At 42.7% G+C, this 24,693-nt stretch overlaps 1 protein-coding gene across 1 annotated transcript in view; it reads left to right on the forward strand.

Moving 5' to 3' along the window:
* The first annotated feature begins 9,546 nt into the window (after positions 1 to 9,546).
* Positions 9,547 to 24,693, forward strand: part of STAB2 (stabilin 2) — a 944,658-nt gene continuing 929,511 nt past the window's right edge. The window contains exons 1-2 of the mRNA XM_078674824.1: positions 9,547 to 9,705; positions 19,259 to 19,392. Coding sequence (XP_078530950.1) covers positions 9,622 to 9,705; positions 19,259 to 19,392 — 218 coding nt within the window. The 5' untranslated portion in view covers positions 9,547 to 9,621. The remainder of the gene's footprint in view (positions 9,706 to 19,258; positions 19,393 to 24,693) is intronic.

The raw sequence follows: 24,693 nt of genomic DNA on the forward strand, positions 1-24,693 counted from the left end.
TCGTCATATGGAGAGGTGGCACCAATTAATTATAGTGCTGCATAAAAGAGAGATTTGGAGGAGAACCCCTGACCTGCTAGTACATTCATCAAAGAAGTGGCACTGACAGCATCAGAGGCAAGGGAAACGGTCCCAAATATTTAGAAGAACTTTGGAAAGATTAAAATGACATGTTTAGATTGTGGCAAATTAATTTCATGTGGACAGATGAGTGTTACTCTAATAAATACAGCATATGAACATCATCATAGTCGATGGTTGGTAGAGACATTTTGACTATATCCTGGACCTGCCCGTCCTCGCCCAAAATGGCGCCGGAATAAATGGGACTCGTAACTCCTTGTTGTGTACTGGTTGCAGAACCTTGAAATCACGAGATACGTATGCAGTTTTGAAGCACATGGCGGGCGGGGACGAGAATTGATTGAATATTTCGACATCCCTATTGATATTAAGTTCTGATGTGTTATTGATTACTGTACTATTGAAAGTTCGAATTAACGTCACCCATGGTACTTGCCCGCAAATGTATATCTAGATAATTTTATTGTAACTGGCCCTGTCGTATTTTAATTATAAAATGTACGTCCACCGATTCCGTAACTGTTAGACACCTTAGTTCTTGCAACCTAATGGCCCGCCCGTTAAGTTCCTCTACAGTGTAAATGTCTACTCATCATATACGATTACAGTTTGCTCCGTGGCCGGCCCACGTGGTTATAGCCTCGTATTTGTATAATGACATTTTCACAATAAAGGTTTTTAAAAGAAAACATGGTAGTAGTATATACATTGGTAAAGTTTTTAATAATAGTCACTGTTTTAGAATCATTAAAAGGCAAGTGAAATAAAGCAGACCAATTACATGAAGGGTAAAAGGTATAATACGAAGGAACGCAGTAAAGATAAATGGTCAAGGGCTGTTGTGTTTTCTATTCCTGCAACATAAAGTGATCGATAAGAATCTCATATTCAGGCGTATCGGCGACTAAGACAGCAGGTCGACCCTCTTTTGCTCAACGGCTCGTCATGGGACGAAGAAACGCTCTTTTTCTCGAAAAAAGAATATATTTTACTTGCAGGACAGTTGTAAATTTTCCGGGAAAGTACATTAGCCTGGAACATTATAACATATATTTAAGAAAAAATAATGTTCGGAAGTAATAAAAAGCGTAATTTTTAGGTCATATGACCAAGCCTTTCATCATTAGAATAAGAAAAGTAAAATGAACCAATGAAAAGTTTTATTAACAAGTCACATGACTTGTTATGCTTACGTTACGCGCTGCGCGCCCCGGATGACTTCCGGATGCGCTAACACGGCGCGTCATATGACGCATTACGCGACAACGCAGGTCCAGAATATAGTCAAAATGTCTCCACCAACCAGCGGTCGGAACACAACCCCTTTCAGCAGGCTAAATAGTTCTGTTAAATGACAACAGAAGGGACAGGCAACAAGAACCATTAGTCAAAGAGGGGAGGGCTAGTTCTTCTCTACCGGGTTACATTGGGGCGCTACCGGAACTGATCGAATTGGTAGTCTACAGTGTTTCTGGATGTTTCAGACTGAAGCTGGGGTTAGCATGAGAGCAGCACCATTTCGTAGCTCCGTCGTGGCCATTCCGCAACCAATCATGGCAGCCGCTCTTTATCGTTATTTTGGGCGGGGTGGGTGGCGGAGCCGAGCTGTTTTGCAGCCATCATTGTGTGGAGTTCAGTTCATTTCACTAGTTTTGTATTTGTCATGAGGGGTTGTTCCTAATGTTTCTATTTTAGCGAGGTCAAAAAGAGATCCCATTAGTGGCCTACTGATTTTGCTCGATTCCTTTTCTTTTTTTTTTACACGATTTTTCGTTATCTGCAAAGACTAAACAGAGTATTGCGACTCTGTGTTTGTTTGTAAATAGAGAATGAACCAAAGAGAACCAATTCTAAAACAGTAAATACTTGGATAACAATCAATCAAATGGAGAGAGAAGCAGGCACGACGTATTACAACGGGGGCAAAGGCCTGCGTTAACTACCCTTCACTATGTGCAAAGAGAGAGTACTCCTAATAGAAATGAGGGGGGGGGCACCATTCAAAGCAGATCAGTGTGCATAAACACGAAAATGTTTTCACTTACCACGTACTTGACATTCGACAGCTTATGATATTTGCTATTAAAAAACTATTGAAAGTCACTGAAAAAACCATAGGTTAAAGACCATATATAGTTAGGAATTAGCATTTACAAAACCTTGAAAATTCACTGAAAAAACCATAGGTTATAGACCATATATAGTTAGGAATTAGCATTTAAAAAACCTTATTTTACTCACACAAAACCATTGAAATTCCATATATAGTTAGTTGCACTAACTATATATCGCGCACCAACAATCCACTGCTGATGATGTCACATATTACATCATTCATGACATGGTCAGTGACATCACTGATGACATCACTGATGACATCTCAAATTACATCACTGATGACATCACTGATGACATCTCATTTGACATCAATGACCACATCACTGATGATATCATTCATGTGACAATACAATGCATCTCCTCACATTTTAATATAACCTCTGTTTCACCCAGTGTTAAATACAGAGTATAATTTTTGAAACCATTGACACACCAATACTAGTTACTACATATGTACTCACTGATTCCTACGTCTACACACACATTCACTCATTCACCCATACAATCATTCATACATACAATCACTCATCTTTACAACACTATCATATGCACTCATACACCTATACAGACACTCACACTCTGCCACTCATCCATGGAGTTACTCACACACCTAGTCAGTCCTGTAAAGAATCAATCACATTTCCATTTTCTTGTCTATACAGTTAAACATAGAGCACCTTACATTTTCAAACATATACTAACACATACTTACCTTGTTATACAATCATTGATATAAGTACACATTGATCTGCACAGAGTCACACACCTCCCAGCCAGCCACACACACACTCAGTCTCCCATACAAATACTTGGACAATCAATCAGTAACCCATATAGTTAATCATATAGCTACTGATCAACACATGCAGCAGTTTACAGAACAACAGACATAATGATGCACAAATTAAGACACTTTAGTCACTAACCCATGCACTCAGTGAGACACATTTAATCACTCACTCATACATTCAGTCATGCACCTACTAAATCCTTTGTCCAGACACTTATACTTCCACTCATTCTTCAATATGTAAGACACATTTTAACTTTACAGAAACATACAGTCACTGGATGTTGTCATCAGTGATGTCATCAGTGATGTCATTTGAGATGTCATCAGTGATGTCATCAGTGATGTCACTGACCATGTCATGAATGATGTAATATGTGACATCATCAGCAGTGGATTGCGGGTGCGCGATATATAGTTAGTGCAACTAACTATATATGGAATTTCAATGGTTTTGTGTGAGTAAAATAAGGTTTTTTAAATGCTAATTCCTAACTATATATGGTCTATAACCTATGGTTTTTTCAGTGAATATATATATATATATATATGTTATGTTATGTTATGTTATTTATGTTTTTAATATAGCGCAACGGATACTCAAAAAGAGTGTCCCGGCGCTTTGGGTAAGGGGAACAGATTCAGAATAACATAACGCAATTAAAACGAAGACACCACACACACAGAGAACAAGAAAGAGCAGCTAGTGAGGCCTACTGGGTGAACAACCAGGTTTTAAGACCTCTCCTAAAGTCCAGAAGACTGGTCGCTCCCCGAAGTGAGAGTGGAAGCGAATTCCACATCTGTGGGGCTAGCAGACTGAAAGAGCGGCCGCCCAGACGAGCTCTCTTAATACGAGGGACGGCCGCCATAAACAACGATTCAGACCGCAGAGAGCGGCCCGGCTGGTAAAAGACCACTCTCTTTTGGAGATGTTTAGCTCCTACTGCGTGGAGTGCCTTATAGGCCAATGTCATGGCCTTAAAAGCGATCCGTTTACGGATCGGTAGCCAATGCAAAGTCCTAATTAGCCCGGAGGCGCTGGCGCGTCTGCTTAGACCAAAAATGGCCCTGGCCGCCGCATTCTGCGCGACCTGAAGCCGCTGCAACAGGTACTCAGGTAGGCCCAGGTAAAGAATGTTGGCGTAATCCAACCTGGAGCCTATCAGGGCCTGCACTGTCAGCCTCCTATGCTCCTCCGACAAAAGAGGCAGGAACCTCCGCAGCATTTTTAAAAGGCCGAAGCAGGTGCCGGTCACCCCAAAGATCTGGGCTTTCATTGACAGTCCCCCATCCATCTTAACCCCCAAGTTCTTAGCCACAGGGGAAGAACCGGACGGAGGGAACATGTCAATGGGCCACCAGGCCTGCCAGCTAGGCTCCGCATCGCACCCGAAAAAGAGTACCTCGGACTTGTCGGAATAGCACTTGAGGCTGTGCAGTTGGAACCATGAGAACACAGCCCCAAGGCAACTCCGGATACTCTCCCCGTCAAAGTCAGCCCCTCTCTCGCAAGAGAAGAGGAGCTGGGTGTCGTCGGCATATGACACGATCCGGACACCGAAAGACTCCACGACCGCCGCCAAGGGGGACAGAAAGATGTTAAAGAGGGTCGGGCTATATATAAATATATATATATATGTATATATCACCTACCGACAGTCACCAGTAGGTAGTTATAGTTAGCATCTCGATTCCATAGGAGGAGCGTTTTTTTATTTTCTAATAACTTTACTGCCGTTTGACAAATCTTCACAACATTTTTGTAAACTAATTTGACAGTCACTTTAACTGTTTTAGGTTGATACATCAAGCAGGAGGTCGAGAAAAAGAGGTACACCAAAACACGTTTTCCCCATGCAATTTCCCATGAGGATTTTAGACAGATCTACAGCCCAGACCACTGAACGGAATTACACGAAATTAGACAGAAAGCAAGATCTTGGTCCCCAAAAAAATTGCTTTTAGTAATTTGGTGTGAATCTGTTCAGTAGTTTTACAGTTATTAAAGTAAAAACATGTATGTATATCTAGAGATGTGGATCCACCGCAACAGATCCAGGAAGCAACACACCAACAGCAATGCTGGGATTAGCAGGCCGCAACCTGAGAGAAAAGCTGCGGCTGCCATTTTGTGTATCATAACTCGTTTCGCAGGTGTGAAAGTAAAATGTAAAAATGACAGGAGTTATGGTAGTGGTGTGCTGACCCAAAGGACTGATGGAGGTGTCTATGAGGGCCCCCTCATGGGAACAAAAATAGTTTTTTAGCTCGCTTTAGTCCGCGGACATACCACGGCGCTCAGTGTGACCCCTGTGTGCTCCAAGGTAGAAATGCGGCTCCAGGCCCCAAGTACACAAAACATGTCCACCCACTCACAAACCCACACACCTACTCACACACTCACTGGCAAACCCACTCACACACCCACATTACCACTCAAACACCCACTCACAAACCCATAAAACCACTCACACACTCACACACCCTCACAGACCAACACAACTATTCACACACTCACTCAGACCCACACAGCCACTCACACACCGAGTCACACATTTACAAAATCACTCAGATGCCCACTCACAGATCCACACAGCTACTCATACATGCACTCACAAAGCCACTCACAATACCATTTACACAGCCACTCACAGATGCCCTCACTGACTCACACAGTCACTTACACAACCACTCACACAGCCACTTACACAACCACTCACAAATCCACAAAACCACTCATGCATGCACTCACAGACCCACACAGCCATTCACACACTTACACACCCACACCACCCCTCACACACCCACTCTCACACTCACTCACAGACCTACAAAACCACTCAGACACCCACTCACAGACCCAAACAGCCACTCATACACGCACACACACACCCACACAGCAACTTACAGATCCAGTCACAGACCCACAAACCCACTCACAGTCCCACACAGCAACTCATACATGCACTCATACACCAACTCACACACCCATACAGCTTCATGCATACACACTCACAGACCCACAAAACCACTCACACACCCACTTACACACCCACTCACACACCCTCTCAAACACCCATGCAGGCACTCAGACACCCACTCACAGGCCCATAAACCTGATCACACACCCATTCACAGACCCACACAGCTACTTACACACCCACTCACAGACCCATAAGACACTCAGACTCACTAATAGTGCCACACAGCCACTCACACACCCACTAAGTTACTCACACACCCACTCACACACTTACACAACCATAAACCATCACTCTCACACCCACTCAGACCCACACATCCACTCACACATCCACCACACAACCACTCACACACTTATATGGTCACTCATACACCCACTCACAGACCAACAAAACCACTCACACGCCCACACAGCCACACACATGCACAGCCACTCACTCACACACCTATTTAGCCACTCACACATTCACACAGCTACTCACACACCTATATAGCCAATTACACAGTCACTCACACAGTCACACACACACAGGCACTGATACACTTCTAGAAGTTGCAACAGCATATGTTTGTATTAAATGTGTTTGTGTTTTAGCATTGAATGTGTGCTTCTGGTTGGGAACGGATCAGCAGATCCATAAAATGAATTTAAAAAAAGAAAGACTTGATGTTTGCATTTATAGAAAGACTACATGTTACCTTACTTTAATTATTACATTTTTTAGTTTAAAAATATATATTAAGAATGAATGTGTGAATAAAATGCACTTATAAACTTGTGAAAATGTATATTAGTAAATTGAACTTATGAGTCAAATTGTAGCAAAATGTATATCTTAAACAAACTGTGAAATTCACTAAAAACCAATGGTTGCAGGGGTGTCATAGTTAGGAAATAGCATTAAAAACATAGAAATTCACTGAAAAATACAAAGGTTACAGGGACGTTATAGCTAGGATCAATGAAGTAATTTAGGATGCTATCAGTGATGCCGCTGACCATGTCATGAGTGATTTAATATGTGAGGTCATAAGCATGTGAGGTCAAAAGCAGTACATTTCACGAGGCTGTAAGTTATAGTTAGCTCAGGTAACTGTAACTGCTGTTTCTCTATAACTATAACGTCCCTATACCCTTTTTTCAGTAATAAATATATATATATATATATATATATATATATATATATATATATATATATATATATATATATATATATATATATATATATAATCACACACATTTATATTTATAGTTACATCAAAAGGTCTTAGCTAACACCAGACCTAAAAAAGAATGAAAAGCACTGTGCAGTCCATCCGAGTCAAAACACGCGTAAGATCCTTACTTAGGATGAGTCATAATGATGTAATGGAGGCACACAGATAAAAATAAAACTGTACGCCTCTGTCTTCGCACCATCAACTTTGTAATGGTGTTTGCAAGTCGCAGATAATGGTGCTCAGTTCACTTTCAGCGCCACTTCGCAGAAATAACCTCTCTGCGGCCCCAGCTGATAACTCTGTGTTAACAGAAGGTGACACTGTCTGCAATCTGTCAGGCATTATCAGCAACGTATGTCAATTAGCAACTTTTTCAAAAGTGAGTCATGTGTCAGTCTTTTGCAAAAAAATATTATGCATAATCATGCTGCATGTGTCTGGGAAGGTATGATATCACTTTGCCTATTATTGTCTGTGTGTACCTATGTTGCTACAAACAGAGGTTCTCTGTTGTCAATATATGTCATCAATGATGGGCTGTCGCTTGGGGATCATAAGGTTAAAGATCAAGAAATTCACTCATCAAAGAGGTGGCAGCACCTGCAACAGCTATTTTAAGACCTATGCTATGGTACCTATGCTATGGAATAATGCTCATATATGTGTACTCACTGCCAGGTATTTGAGCTAACTACGATTATCAGTGAAACTATGCAAAAGCATGCCAGCCTGATACAAAAAACAAGGAGTGGCCGCTGAGATTTCCACGACCCATGGCGCAAGTGTCCAACTGGAATGGTGCATTGCTTCACTAATCCACTTTTAAATGACAGTGGGGATTTGGTATGTTGTTAGTGCCTATTCTGGTCTACTGCTACTATCTGTGGCACTTCACTTTCAACGACAGTGCCTTTTCTGGTCCGCTGCTACAGCTTGTGGGGCTAACATTCAACGACAGTGCCTGTTCTGCTGCTGCAACTTGTGGGGATAACATACAACGACAGGGCCTATTCTGGTCTGCTGCTACAGCTTGTGGGGCTAACATTCAACGACAGTGCATGTTCTGGTCTGCTGCTGCTACAGCTTGTGGGGCTAACATTCAACGACAGTGCCTGTTCCGGCCTGCTGCTGCAACTTGTGGGGCTAACATACCACGACAGTGCCTGTTCTGGTCTGCTGCTGTAGCTTGTGGGGCTACTACACAACGACAGTGCCTGTACTGGTCTGCTGCTGCAACTTGTGGGGCTAACATACCACGACAGTGCCTGTTCTGGTCTGCTGCTGTAGCTTGTGGGGCTACTATACAACGACAGTGCCTGTTCCGGTCTGCTGCTGCAACTTGTGGGGCTAACATAAAACGACAGTGCCTGTTCTGGTCTGCTGCTGCAACTTGTGGGGCTAACATACAACGACAGTGCCTGTTCTGGTCTGCTGCTGCAGCTTGTGGGGTTAACATTCAACGACAGTGCCTGTTCTGGTCTGCTGCCGCAACTTGTGGGGCTAACATTCAACGACAGTGCCTGTTCTGGTCTGCTGCTGCAACTTTTGGGGCTAACATGATTCGATGACAGTGCCTGTTCCAGCCTGCTGCTGCAACTTGTGGGGCTAACATACCACAACAGTGCCTGTTCTGGTCTGCAGCTAGTGCGATGCAGTTTTAATAACAGTGTGAGCGCTGGTTTGCTGCTAGTGCACGTGGATCTCAGTTTTAATGACAGTGTCTATTCCAGTTTGTTGCTAGTGCACAAGACGTGCAGTTTTATGGACAGTGTCTGTTCTTGTTTGAGTGTTGCACGTTGCACTCAGTCCCAAAGACAGTGTTGTGTCTGTTCTGGGCTGCTGTTAGTGCACGTGGCACTCAATCCTAATGACAGTGACGTGTCTGTGTCACTCGGCCCCCGTGGTCTGGAGTTTCCTATATGTGTGCCTACATTAGTGGATAGCCAACATTTATGGAAGTTATTGCGAAGTCATCAGGAATTCAAGGAGCAGAATTCGATAGTTTTTAGTTACTTTTACTAGACAATGCGCTGTGAAAATACATAAGCTGGGTGCTATGGAAATAATTGTATGGACTCAAAACTGAGCGCCCATGAATTCCATGTCCTGGACCGATGGGTCTCTGTTCCTGAAATAAGCATCTATGCGGCGCAGCGCTGTCAGGATATCCGGCCAGTCCGAGAGTAAGGGGTTTTAAGCCTTGTAAAAATGTGCACTCCTCGACATGTTTGATCATATATTGTGAGGTTTAACAGATTGAGTGGAGTAGGTTTTACAGGAAAGGGCGGGGGGAGGGTGGGGGCATTTAAAGTCCTCGATGACAGCAGAGTGCAGCGAGGTGATAAGGGGAGCGCGAGGCAACAGCAGCAGCAGGACACAAGGCGCGAGCTTGTGAAAGGAAGACAAGGGGTCCTGCCCTGAGGATGGAGGGGAAGGCACGCGCCTGGAGCCTCGTGCTCGTCCTGGTTGCAATGATCAGCTTCTGTCGGCCAACACCAAAAACAGAGGTAAGAATATTGTGTTTTATAATCTGATGCTTTTCGGCTATATATGTATATTGTGGCGTCGGGATGAGTTACTCTGTAGTTTCACTTTCCTCTGAAGTTTTTTTTTTTGTGACTGTTGTAATAACGTTGGTACCTTTGGGCTAACCTGCACGAAATATGGCGCCATCTACTGGAGTTTCGGCAGTTCGAGTGTGCATGAGTGCGTCTTTGTGTTTTAAATCAGAGACTCAGTAATAACAGTAAAATGTCAGAGTATGTAAACAGAGGCCGTGGTTTTCGAATAGTGCCACTGTTCACAGGAACCAATAATACTGGACTAACCAAGAGGAATCGTGGGTTATAGCAGCGTGCTGGAATGACGTTTTCAGGCATGGGGACATTGGGCTCTGTCCCAGGACACCAGCCTTTCAGGGGCCCCCTGATAGAGCCACTTCTGTTCTGCAGAGGGTCTTGCCCTGATGACCTTGAATAATTCTTAGACCGATTTGTTTTAAATACCCTTGTCCTTTCTTTTACTTATAATGTGGGTTATGTGTGAGAGTCTACTAGAGTTTGCAGAGAAATGTTGTGTTTGTGTTTCATGCAACACCCATTAACAATGTATCTTTTAGATCAAAACAGGAAGTCACAAATGCGAAATGGAAGAGTGTAGCAAAGATTATTTGCATTAATATTAGTGAGCTGCTGTGTTAAACATCAATATTTCTGAATATCATATGTAAACACATTTAGAATTGGACAAGTATGCATGCGTACTATCAGTAAATTGGCCAGAGAGGGCAGGAAAATGCTGAAATTGGATCATAAATTCAAAGCTGTTCCGAACAGAGGCCCCCAAAATATGTTTGGCCCAGGGCCCCCAAAACCCTTAATATGTCCCTGGCGTGCTGACCGGAGTAAAGGGCTTCAACAGCTCGGGCTTCAGCAGCTCGGAGGGAACAGTAAGCACTATATAAATGCAATACAATACCATTTGCAAATCACAAGCTTCCTCTGTCTAGAGCCCTTTCTAAGACTCCAAGTGAAGCTGAATCATTTAGTTATTGTTTAAAGTTCTTATGTGCTCATATTTAGCCCAACGTAGTGGTTTCTTCAGTGACTTGTGATACCACTATTGCTATTCTACAGCCTGTTTACATCAGATCACGTCAAAATACAATTCTGTGTGCAATTAAATCTGAATCATGTATTTGCTATATGTAATCGGTGCACGGCGCAATAAGCAGAGGTTAGAGAGATGTAAGTTAAAAAAAAAACTCTTGCTATTTGGTCCCAGAAGCCTTTGCTTGTTCTGCTCTGCCTTCCTAAATTCCTGGTATACCGCCTGCTGCTATGATTGCTTCTTGTTCCTTAGACCTTTGCACTTTCTCAAACGGTTTTTAACATGGTCCTCACTTACCGGCGATGCATGCCACACAGGGTTGGCCTTGGAGAGCGCCAGCTTCATCTTTCTGCTAGGACGCATGGAATCAGCAGCCGTACTGCCTGTTGTCAGACGTCTTACTTCTGCAGGAGGCTGACCCAAACAAAGGGAGTTTCTTAGAGACAGTAGGGTAGCTGCCTAGGATGATGTTAGCATCTTCTATCAAAGAAGGACAGATGGCAAACAGGTTGTCTTCTATAAAATCCACAAGCACGTTCTCGTCCTTTAGAAACGTGTCCAAATTTCCTTTCCTTCTTCTCCTATCACCAGCAGGATTGACAGCAGAGACAAACCTTGAAGCAGAGGGATCTCTTGCAGTCTTTTACATCTAAAAACATAGGGGGTCATGGTCGATATAGGTGCTGCACTTCCCTCATATCCACAACCGGGTGCAACAGCTCGATTCTGAACAAGATGGAGTCAATCAAACCGGAATTCTTGTTGCTCCTGTGTGTGAGCATAGCCGGGCTGTGTGAAGTGGTTCGACCATTAAGGAAGCTGAGATTGAAATTACTTCACAGATCTGAAAACAGCCTTCCCTTTCTCGAGTTGCTCGGCTTGATGGAATTTGGCCCATCCTCTGCTGGAGTGCCCCAGCTTGCCCCTTGTCACTAATGTGGTCATCCCACTGTCCTAGCAGAGGATGGACGATCACCCACAGAAGAGTATGCTTCTCACCCATCACCAGTGCACTTTAGAGAACTCCGGGCTTCAAATGAAAGCAGAATCCATGGCATGCCAACCACCAGTGCACCTAAGAGGAGCACCGCCTTCCACCCTAAGTGGAACACGCTGTAAATCTATCATCAGGACACATGCCCTTCCACCCAAACTAAGAAAAAAAGGGGGGAGTTGAGCCCATGGGACAGAAGGGTCGGCTGGGCCAATTGAAGTTGCAACAAAGAGATTTGCCTACCCCTCATATATTTTGAGTTTTGCAATTACTGAGGCAACAATGATAAACACGTTTCTTCTGTTTATCATGAACATTTATTTGTCATTTCATTCATAATTTTTCGTTTTTTGAACATGTATGCATGTGGAAAAAGAAATAGTTGCACTTTCAACTTCTGCTCACATATCACAAGTAATAAATTTCATAAAAAACAAGTGATTTTGTACAGTAAAAAATTAAACAATATGTGATTTATGTACAGTGACAAAAAAGTGATGTTTGTCAAAACAAATATGCAAGATGATGATTTCAATCATGCATATAACGCTTTTATACAATTTAGTACATTGTGAACAATAAAGTTTTTTTTAAAACACAAAATGAAAGACCAGCTTGTCTATTTAAAACAGACATAAATCAGTGCGCCTCATTTTATTACTAGGCTTGTGCCGACGCGTTTCGAGTCCAGACAATCAATCGCCAAACTCTCATCAGGGCTTTAATGTTCTGATCTACAAAATGAAATGTTTTGACAACATTAGAACGGAACCCATCTCTCTTTGTGATTACTGCACTGTCTACCGTGATGTCAAAAGGGATACCCGAATGAGTGGTTTCGTCTTTCAATATAATTTAGGAGCGTTGTGGCCATCCAACAAGCACCTGCAGGGGAACATATTTAAAACACTCTCAGTGTTTTGATTGATTGCTGTGAGTTAATGCTTATGATGCATACAGGGAAAGAGTACATACCGACAGAGGGTGCTCCTAGACCTTGATTTACTCACGAAGTGGATCAAAAAATTTAGGGACTTTGTTGCGTGTTTCTGAAAATCAAAAACGTTTTGGTTTTTGGTTACATGTCCATTCCATAGTCATTGTTATAAGTGAACCACAAGGGTAGAGTAAGGCGCAATGGTACCTGGATGAGTTGTTATTAAGTCATAACATTGCTGGGGATCACTTGACCACACCCGGTTGACCAGATGGATTATACTTCAATTGCTGTCTGCAATAAAGTAACATAAAATTTTGAGTAATCTGTTCTCCTGACGGTGTCTTATTTGCGTGTATTATGCTAGAGAAACTCACCGCAGTTAAGCGCTCGTTTTCCTGGTAATCAGTCTCTCCTGCCAAAACGCCATTACTCCTTCACCAAGTGTTTGCTCAAAGTGTTGTTTCTATACTGTCATGTGATCAATCATGTGACCTGGTGTCTTCCCTAAGCATTGTGGGATATGTAGTCCCTCTGTTGTGCCACTGATGCATTTCCTTTGAGTATAAGCATTCAAAATCTATTTACTTCGCTCATGCTGTTCAATCCACTCAGTACACTATCGAATTTCATTATTAAATAGGCCTCCCTACGCAATAATGTAGTTTCAATATCAGTGGAACTGGGAGCATTTATGACTGACAGCACAGTCCACTGAAATTCGTTTTCACCATGTTTTTCCTCCATAAAGTGTTCCACCATGGGGGCAGTTGACACCTTATTTTTTATGCGTGATCTGTGCTGCGTGATCCTTGCATTCACTTGCTGATTTGTTTTGCCAATGTATATTCGACTGCAGGGGCAGCGGATGGCATAGACAACATTTTTGGTTCTGCAATTAGTAAATTGCTCATGTTTCCACCTTATTCCATTATGGGCAAATTCTGTACCTTCAATAGTATGGCTACAAGCCACGCAATTCCCACATTTGCGATGGCCTTGTATGGGTTTTAAATTCCATTGGGAAATCAAATCACTTTTTTGTTTGGGAATCGAGACATCGGCTCTCCCTATTTGCTGTCCAATGCTTGTGTTTTTCTTCATTGCAAATATTGGTTTTTGTAGGGGGACCTCAAGATTCTCCAATAGGTGCCAGTTTCTCAGCACGATCTTTTTGAATTGATTTGTTTGGGGGCCAAAAGTAGTTACACATACCAATTTTTCAAGTTCTGATTTTTCTTTCACTTGCAACAATGTTTCTCTAGGCGTAAACCTGGCTCGTTTTTTAGAGTGGTTTAGCAATTTCTTCGGATAACCCCTTTTACTCATTGCTTCACAGAAAACCGAGGCCGTTTTCAAAGTCAGAAATCTCCGTGCAATTTCTCCGAATGCGGAGTAACTGCCCATAAGGAAGATTCTCTTTTAGACTCTTTGGGTGTGAGCTCCTGTAGTGTAAAGTGGTGTTTTTATCCGTGTCCTTTCTAAACAATGATGTTTTTAGTTTCTCATCCTGTGAGCAGACTTCCACATCTAAGAAGGTCATTTTAATTTTGCTGGACTGGATGCAAAATTTTATGTCCCTATGTCTGGTGTTGAGCCAGTCATAGAATTGATTGAGTTCCATCTGGCTCCCCTGCCACAGGAGCCAGATGTCATCAATGTACCTCAACCAATGTAGGATTTGTGTCTTGTAGGGATTATTGTGTTGGATAAATCTTTTCTCATATTGTGCCATATAGAGCACCGCCATCTCCGGCGCATAAGGACAACCCATAGCTGTGCCCTTGATTTGAACATAAAAGTTGTCTTCAAATTTAAAGTAGTTGTTTTTAAGGGTCACCTCCGCCAGCTGAATAATGAATTTAGTCGGAACACGATGAGGGCGTTCTCGTTGGTCAAGGTAAAGTACCATAACCTCAAGTGCCTCCTCTTGGGGGATTTGTGTATATAGTGATGCAGGTGCTTGTTGGATGGCCACAACGCTCCTAATTTATATTGAAAGACGAAACCACTCATTCAGGTATCCCTTTTGACATCACGGTAGACAGTGCAGTAATCACAAAGAGAGATGGGTTCCGTTCTAATGTTGTCAAAACATTTCATTTTGTAGATCAGAACATTAAAGCCCTGATGAGAGTTTGGCGATTGATTGTCCGGACTCGAAACGCGTCGGCACAAGCCTAGTAATAAAACGAGGCGCACTGATTTATGTCTGTTTTAAATAGACAAGCTGGTCTTTCATTTTGTGTTTTAAAAAAAACTTTATTGTTCACAATGTACTAAATTGTATAAAAGCGTTATATGCATGATTGAAATCATAATCTTGCATATTTGTTTTGACAAACATCATCACTTTTTTGTCACTGTACATAAATCACATATTGTTTAATTTTTTACTGTACAAAATCACTTGTTTTTTATGAAATGTATTACTTGTGATATGTGAGCAGAAGTTGAAAGTGCAACTATTTCTTTTTCCACATGCATACATGTTCAAAAAACGAAAAATTATGAATGAAATGACAAATAAATGTTCATGATAAACAGAAGAAACGTGTTTATCATTGTTGCCTCAGTAATTGCAAAACTCAAAATATATGAGGGGTAGGCAAATCTCTTCCACCCAAACTGGCACACCAGCCATCAATGCATCTAACAGAAGCTCTGGGCTTCCACCCAAAGCAGAATGCAAAGCACACCTGCCATCAATCATGTAGGAGAAGCATTGGGCTTCCATTCAAAGTGCCCTGCATGCATCATAACCTGCCCTTCAGTGTGCCTTGAAGGAATGATGGGTTTCAACCCAGAACGAAATGCATGGCACATCAGCCATCAATGTGCCTAACAGGAGCTCGGGGCTTGCACGCAGGCAGTAATCATCACCCCAGCCATCAACGCAGCGAGCAAGAGCATTGGGCTTCCACCCAGAGCAGAAGTCATCAGCCCAGCCCACAATACAACAAGCAAGAGCAATGGGCTTCCACCCAGAGCAGAAATCATCACCCCAGCCATCAACGCACCAAGAAAGAGTATTGGGCTTCCACCCAGAGCAGAAAACATCACCCATGCGATCAACACACTAAGCAAGAGTATTGGTCTTCCATCCAGAGCAGAAATCATCACCCCAGCCATCAACGCACCAAGCAAGAATAATGGGCTTCCACCCAGAGCAGAAATAATCACCCAAGCCATCAATGCACCAAGCAAGAGCAATGGGCTTACACCCAGCGCAGAAATCATCACCACAGCCATCAACACACCAAGCAAGAGCATTGGGCTTCCACCCCGAGCAGAAATAATCACCCAAGCCATCAACACACCAAGCAAGAGTATTGAGCATCCACCCAGAGCAGTAATCATCAGCCCAGCCATCAACACATCAAGTAAGAGCATTGGGCTATCACCCAGAGCAGAAATAATCACCCAAGCCATAAATGAACCAAGCAAGAGCAATGGGCTTCCACCAAGGGCAGAAATCATCACCCCAGCCATCAACGCACCAAGCAAGAGTAATGGGCTTCCACCAAGAGCAGAAATCATTACACCAGCCATCAATGCACCGAGCAAGAGCACTGGGCTTCCCCCAGAGCAGAAATCATCACCCCAGCCATCAACGCACTACGCTAGAGCACTGGGCTTCCACCGAAAGCAGAAATCATCACCCCAGCCATGAACGCACCAAGCAAGAGCAATAGGCTTGTATCCAGAGCAGAAATCATCACACCAGCCATCAATGCACCAAGCAAGAGTATTGGGCTTCCACCCAGAACAGAAATCATCAGACGAGCAATCAACACACCAAGCAAGAGCAATGGGCTTCCACCCAGAGCAGAAATCATCACCCCAGCCATGAACGCACCAAGCAAGAGCAATGGGCTTCCACCCAGAGCAGAAATCATCACCCCAGCCATGAACGCACCAAGCAAGAGCAATGGGCTTCCACCCAGAGCAGAAATCATCACTCCAGCCATCAACGCACTAAGCAAGAGCAATGGGCTTGTACCCAGAGCAGAAATTATCACCTCAGCAATCAAAACACCAAGCAAGAGCAATGGGCTTCCACCCAGAGCAGAAATTATCACCCCAGCCATCAACGCACCAACAAGAGCATTGGGCTTCTGTCCTCAGTTGAATGCACCTGAAGGAACACTGAGCTTCCACTCATATGAGGTGGCAGTGAAATGCACGGTCTGAATCAATGCACACAGGTTATTGAATTTGAACACACACAGCAAGGACCTGGCCCAGCCTAGATCACTTTTTCATTATGTCATTGCAAGTGCAACTCACAAACTCGATTCTAGCAGCCAACCCTCTGCTCCAAGAAACTAATTCATCTCATGAATGGCGTACTATACCAAAGCAAAGGTTTCCCACAAACAAATGTGAGATTTTTGTTTTAATACATAAAAGAAAATGAGCTAACATGGCCAAGTAAAGCAAAGAGGGAGTCATCCAACCATTTTTAAATGCAAGAATGAATAAAGCTCAAAGTTTGACATCAGGAGAAGTAAATCTAGTTCCCCCTTCTGAACAGCCTTCAAGGTAGCTTCTCAAAGGCCCCACTTTAATTTCTATTCACAAATAAATTCTGATTCACTTTTCACTACAGGGATCCAAAGTCACCCTTCACTTCCTGCCACAGTACAGTACGCTGTGGGCAGGACATAGCGCATGTCAGTGCTGTCTTTCCATTGAATCAGCAGAAATGGATGGCATACAAAGAACTGCATCCGGGACAATGCTGAGGTGAAATGGGTTTCTTAGTTTACACCTGTGCCCAATGTCGGGCTATTTTGACAAGCAGTGCCCAGAAGAAGTCAGAATGATTACAGTGCACCCCGTTGAAGTCTTGGGGAGTCATCATTATTGTGACACTGAGCCTAAGAACTCGGCATCTTTTATGCATTGATTACACATGCCAAAAATGTTCTTATTACCATACTACATTAATAAAAATACTAAGCGGTGCTGAATTACAAAAACACTTTACTCAAGGAGTAAGGAGGTTTACTACCCCTAAATGTATTTTCCATTTGAAACTCCTATGCTGTCAAGTGCACTCTGGGGTAAGTTCAACTGCATGATCCATGTCTGCTGAAGTTTATGCAAAAAATGATGTTGCTTAGTGACGGATACATTGCTACAGATTGCCATTTCATTTTTAAATGTAATGTCAATGTTCGGTGATCCTACTGTTATGTTGAACTGACCACCACCAAAAACGGTCATTTCAAACTCTCCCGGTTTACATTCTTCGGGGTCCATGCCCGTAGCTTGACCCCCACTGCATTAAGGGTTAAGCAGGATATCCTTTGAGCGAACCCAAGATCCGTCTTCAGCCCTCCAGTCCTGACTTCCGGTCTGTCGATTGCTGATGCTTTGAACAAGGGCTCTGCAAGCTGCTGACTAGACACAGGTGAAAAATGATCATTCATAGAGGAAAATCTTAGTTGTCCTGCAACATCACAAGACTGACTCTTGAAAAAAAAAGCAGTCATAAAGCAAAATTGATGCGATTTCTCACACTTTAGTTCAATGACCCTTTCACATTGCATTTTCCGTCTTTGGTCGTAATGTCCCATGTTTTGTAAATGTCCCATTACTCAGCTGACGTACACTACTTTTGTGAATTAGGCAGTTTGCCTGAATTAGTCACACCATGGCCAGGGCACATGGTTTTTAACAATGAAATAACTTCAGCATCGTATTCTAGTAATGACAATTTCTGGTCTTCAACCATTACAAAGATGGTAGCAGGATTGTTACCAGCAGGGACCATCATTCCCAATCTAACACTGGTGTCTGTGTGTTATTTGCGGGATGTTGGGTATGTTTGGGGGGGGGGGGTGCTGTGGCCCTGATGGGACTATACTTACATATAAATAAAGCGCTGTTGTTCAGCCAATCAGGACATGACGAGATGACGTGACTCGCCAAATCTCATAACAAAAGACATTCTTTGAATCAATGGCCCCAGCTCATTGATACATGCGTGAATCTAGGAATTTGGCTTCCTTCTTCTTACACTTAGGCATTTTGGCATTCTCTGGGCGCACTCGCAGAAGACTGTGCCAGCGCAGTGCCTCCCTCTTGTGTCTTTGTTATGACTGAACAATCCCTGCTTCCACATTTGTGGTTAGCTTCTGAGAAGCTCTCCTATTCAACCTTAAAGGTTGGCAACCAACTTAGACAGAGCAAAAAAGTTTAGGCAAACAACGACTCCTAGAGTTGGAAGAGGCCTGAAGATCTTGTAAACGCAGAACCGCGCAAAGTGTGTCTTTGAACCATGAGGTAGAAAGGGGCTGTAAGTGTTTAAGCTGTGCTCTGAGACTGAGATTCAATAAATGTGATCGATTTGGGCAGGCGGGTGGAGAGAGAGTGGGTCGTTTGGTGTGTGCGTGCGTGCGCGTGTTTAAAATAACTGGAATAAAATTGCATGGGCATATTTTATAAAACAAACTTTTACGCAATCAATTCAAAAAAGAAATCGAAATCGTAAACTAATTTTTCTTTTCAGGTTAAAAACAGGTGTGATGTGAAGACACACATAACGATTAGAACTGAATGCAAATCTTGTATTTTTAATGAAAGAGTCAACTGCCCCGAAGGATATATTAAGCTCACCAATGGAAGCGGATCTAAAGATTGCAGGTATTTAATCTTTAAGAAGTCTATCTCTTTGCTTTCCATTCTCCATGCCCTGCTTTTACGTTGTCATTGTTGTATAACTTCCATCTGAATGAGCAAAATTAAACGGATGTATGACGTTAAAACGCATACTTTTACAACGCATACCGTTACAACGGGACTTTTACAACGCAAATACTATTACAACGCATGTATTTACAACGCATTTTTTTACAACGCAGGTACCTTTACAACGCATACCGTTACAACGTAAGTATTGGTAAGTATATATAATTTTTTTAATTGTATATTATTTAAAATTAATATAATTTAATGTAATTGTATTTAATTTAATTTAATTTAATTTAATTTCATTTAATTAATTTAATTTAAATTTAATTTTATTTTATTTTTACCCTGTACCCCTTTACCCAAAAACCCAAAACTGACCCTGAACCCTAAAAATACCCCTTTACCCAAAAACCCAAAACTGACCCTGAACCCTAAAAATACCTTTTTACCCAAAAACCCAAAACTGACCCTGAACCCAAAAAATACCCCTTTACCCAAAAACTGAAAACGGACCCTAAACCCTAAAAATACCCCTTTACCCAAAAACCCAAAACTGACCCTGAACCCAAAAAATACCCCTTTACCCAAAAACTGAAAACTGACCCTAAACCCTAAAAATACCCCTTTACCCAAAAACTGAAAACTGACCCTGAACCCTAAAAATACCCCTTTACCCAAAAACTGAAAACTGACCCTGAACCCTAAAAATACCCCTTTACCCAAAAACTGAAAACTGACCCTAAACCCTAAAAATACCCCTTTACCCAAAAACTGAAAACTGACCCTGAACCCTAAAAATACCCCTTTACCCAAAAACTGAAAACTGACCCTAAACCCTAAAAATACCCCTTTACCCAAAAACTGAAAACTGACCCTGAACCCTAAAAATACCCCTTTACCCAAAAACCCAAAACTGACCCTGAACCCTAAAAATACCCCTTTACCCAAAAACCCAAAACTGACCCTGAACCCTAAAAATACCCTTTTACCCAAAAACCCAAAACTGACCCTGAACCCTAAAAATACCCCTTTACCCAAAAACCCAAAACTGACCCTGAACCCTAAAAATACCCCTTTACCCAAAAACCCAAAACTGACCCTGAACCCTAAAAATACCCCTTTAAAAAAAACCTAACATATAATATTTTAAATATAATTATATACTTACCAATACTTACGTTGTAATGGTATGCGTTGTAAAAGTACCTGCGTTGTAAAAACATGCGTTGTAAATAAATGCGTTGTAATAGTATTTGCGTTGTAAAAGTTCCGTTGTAATGGTGGTGCGTTGTAAAAAATGCGTTGTAATGGGTGTATACCAAATTAAACATATACATTGAAGTTTTTCTTGGTGAACATATGGGAGTGTGTGTACATACTGAATGTTATTTACTTATCTCGTTAGTGGCTCCTTTTTGCAATCCATGTTCAGCCGACGCCACTGACGTCATTAATCGTGCTCCTAGAAACCGTCCTGAAACTTTCATTTCATACTCCCCACAACCCAAATCAAGAAAGGTAAAAAAAAGAAAAATTAGGTAGCAAGAAAAGGTGCCCTGTGACGAAGCAAGATTGTTCCAGCTGCTACACAGGGCTAAGAGTGCACCACTTAGAAGTGGATTATATTTTTACAAAGCATCACCACGCTCTATCAGGTGGATTGCAATGTAACACTTATATAGCGCTTACTACCGCCAATTGCGGTGCTGAAGTGCTTACTCACACAGATAGCATGCTATGCGGTGTAGGGGTATGTCTAGAATGGCGATTTCCTTGTTTTGATCCTATTTGGGAAGTGTTTCCATATTGTTCAAGGTGACCACCAAGGTGCGGTTATCATGCTGTGGGACACAGCGCTTGTGATGGATGAGAAGATATAAGAGGCAGATGTGTGGTTTATGGCTAGTAGTCTGTCTCTACAGGTCCTGTAATGTTTTCTTGTGTCTTACAAACCACCCTGATGGTTACCACTCAGGGTTGCCCACTCTGAGGGATTTTGGAACCAAGCAGGCAAGGGTGAAGTCAAGAGAGTCAGTCTTTCTGTATATGTCATTAGTTGATGCTAATGAATGGTTATGGTTGTGGCTAATAACAAATAACCAAATGAGAAGACAGCCAGCTGGCCCACTGGGAAGAGGGGAGAGAATGTATCGGGGGAAGGATGCGTTTTCCCCTTTGCATCAACAACACACACTAATGGTTATCCCTACCCAATGGATATTTATGATAGGAACAGACATTCCACTGTAAAGTCCTCTGTACTGGAAACAGAGATGTTTCATTTGTTAGACCCTCCCCACTCTATTATTGTCATGCTTCATCATCAGGTCTCATCCTGGTCCCCTGTTTATTATCGCATATTTGACTTTTAATCATACCTGAGCAACTGCCAATAAAAGGATACCTGAGAAGTTCAAGATATTCTTATTCTCTTAAACAAGACCCAAGCTGCTATATATATCTATAGTGCTCCATGAATTACAGTTGAGCCTACCCTTGTTTTTTGCACCAACTTGGTAGCCACACTACATTAACTATAACTCGCCATTGTACCATGCAATGTGTTCTCATAACAGATATGATATGCGATATATAACTATTCTTGTAAAAGCTATTATTTTAGATGGCATAAGTGATATAATGTAAAAGGGTATACGTAGAACATGGAAAAGGCGCAAGTTACAGTTAATGTAGTATGGCTAAAGAGTAGAATTACACTGTGTATGGAGGTGTGGCGAGTAATAATTTGAAAATGTTGCGTAAATTATAAATCAAAAGCATACGTTTAGAAATGTAAATTTTTGTATAGATTAAGTTTGTTTGAGTGGCATAGCATGCAATAGAGTACATTTTTATATAATGTAATGGTGTCTTGTATAGTACAGTGGCATTGAGTGCACTAGGGTGTACAGGGGTAGTGTAGAGTTTAGTAAAGCAGTACACATTGGAGTTGTATCTTGTACAGTAGAGTCATGTGTCAGAATTTTGGATCGCATCGAAGAGTGGAGTAGGGTGTTGTACACTGGGGTGTAGGGGCACAGAGTGGAGTAGAAGTTTGTAGAGTGTAGAACAATCTTGTAGAGTGGGGTTGCATAGAGTGTAGTAGTGCGGGGTAGAGTGGGGGGTGGTGTAGACTGGAGTGTTGTACAGTGTTGTGCAGTGGAGTCGAGTGGAGTCGAGTGGAGTGGAGTGGAGTCTACTGGGGTGGCGTAGGATAGAGTTGAGTAAAGTGATATAGAGTGGAGTGGTGTGTGGTACAGTGGAGTGGACTGTGTTTGTTGTAGAGTGTCAGAAAGTGTAATACAGTGGAGTAGCGTTAAGTGTCACAGAGTGCATTAAAGTGTTGTATTATACAATGGAGTGGCGTAGAGTGCATTAGTGGAGTAGTAGAACAGTAGTGGAGTATAGTGGAGAGGTGTCTCAGTGTAGAGTATATAAACTAACCCTGGGCGTCCGAATCGGCTACGCCCACGGAGTAGGCGTAGTGTTGCCTTCTACGCATTTTGCGTAGACAGCGTAGCCGTGTGCGTAGCCGAGTCGGCTGCCACCCGCCTCCCTCCCGCCCTCCCCTAGATACATCGCCCGCGCATGCGCATTTCTCGGGAGAAATGCGCATGCGCGGCCGCCCGCGCATGCGCATTGGTATCCAGGAAAGGACGCTATTCAAAGAGGGAGCCCCGGACGAGCCCCGGACAAGGTAAGTGCTTTAAAATTGTTTTATTCACGGTAGTTGCCTCAATAATGTATCTAGGGGAGGGCGGGAGGGAGGTGCGTAGTGGGGCTACGCGGAGTGCGGGAGTGGGCGTAGCTTCTCACCCATTCCGTGTAGCTCCGCGGAGCCCCACTACACCCACTACGCCCAGGGTTAATATAAACTAGGGTGGAGCGGCATAGATGGAGTTGCATAGATTATCGTTGAGTGTCTTTAAGTGCTATAGAGTAGAGTGCTGAACATTGGCATTGACAGGAGTATATTGTTATGCAGTGTAGTATTATGCAGTGTAGTATAGTCAGGTACAGTATAGGAGCGTAGACTGCTGAATGTAGTATAGTGTAGTTGAGTGGAGCTCAGTGGAGTGGTGTGGCTTGGATCTGGGTAGAGTGGAGTGGCATACAAATGAGTAGTGTACAGTTGAGTGGCGTTCCGTGCAATAGCGTACAGTGGAGTGGCTTACAGTGGAATAACATAGATTGGAGTGGGGTACAGAGGAGTTATGTGCAGTGGAAAAGTGTAAAGTACAGTGTCAGAGAGTGAGTGGCATGCAGTGGAGTGACATTGACTTCAATGGCATAGACTGAAGTGACATAACGTAGAGTGTTGTAGAGTGGAGTGGCATAGATTGGAGTGGAGTATAGTGGAGTGGCCAACAGTGGGATAGCGTACAGTGGAGTGGTCTACAGGGGAGTATCGTGGAGTGGTATACAGTGGAGTGGCCAACAGTGGAATGGCCAACAGTGGGGTGGCATACAGGGAAGTGGTGTGCAAAGTGGAGTGGCAGATAGAGGAATAGCATACAGTAGAATAGCATAAACTGAAATAGCTTAGACAGGAGTGGTGTAGAGTGGGGTGGCGTAGAGTGGAGTGGTGTAGAGTGAACAGCCTAGAGTGAATTGAGGTACAGTGGAGTGGCATACAGTGAAGTAGGATAGAGTGGAGTTGCATAGACTAGAATAGCATAGAGTTGAGTGTCGAAGACTGTAGTTGCGTACAGAGAAATAGCGTATAATGTGCTAGTATGGACTGGAGTGGCATACAGTGGAGTAGCATATAGTGGAATAGCATACAATTGAATGTTGTACAGTGGAGTGCAGTAGAATAACGTACAGTGGAGTTTCATACAGGGGAGTGGTGTAGAGTGGTAGTTTAGAGTGGAGGTGTAAAGAGTGGGGTAGGTTAGAGTTGGGTAAAGTGGAATAGCATACAGTGGAGTGGCATAGAATGTAGTGAATTATTGTGGAATAGTATGCAGTAGAGTAGCTTAAACCGAAATAGCATACAGTAAAGTAGCATGAAGTGGAACAGCGTAAAGTTGAGTAGAGTACAGTGAAGTATGGTGTAGTAGAGTGGCATACAGTCAAATAGCTTAGAGTTGAGTGTCATAGAGAGTAGTTGAGTACGGTGGAATAGCGTATAGTGGAGTGGGGTATAGTGAAGTGGTGTAGAGTAGAGTGACATAGAGTGGAGGACCATAAAGTGGAATAGAATACAATTGTGTGTTGTACAGTGCATTGTCATAGAGTGGAGTAGTGCGC

The sequence above is a fragment of the Lissotriton helveticus genome, chromosome 1_1, assembly GCF_964261635.1.
Source record: "Lissotriton helveticus chromosome 1_1, aLisHel1.1, whole genome shotgun sequence".
Taxonomy (NCBI): domain Eukaryota; kingdom Metazoa; phylum Chordata; class Amphibia; order Caudata; family Salamandridae; genus Lissotriton; species Lissotriton helveticus.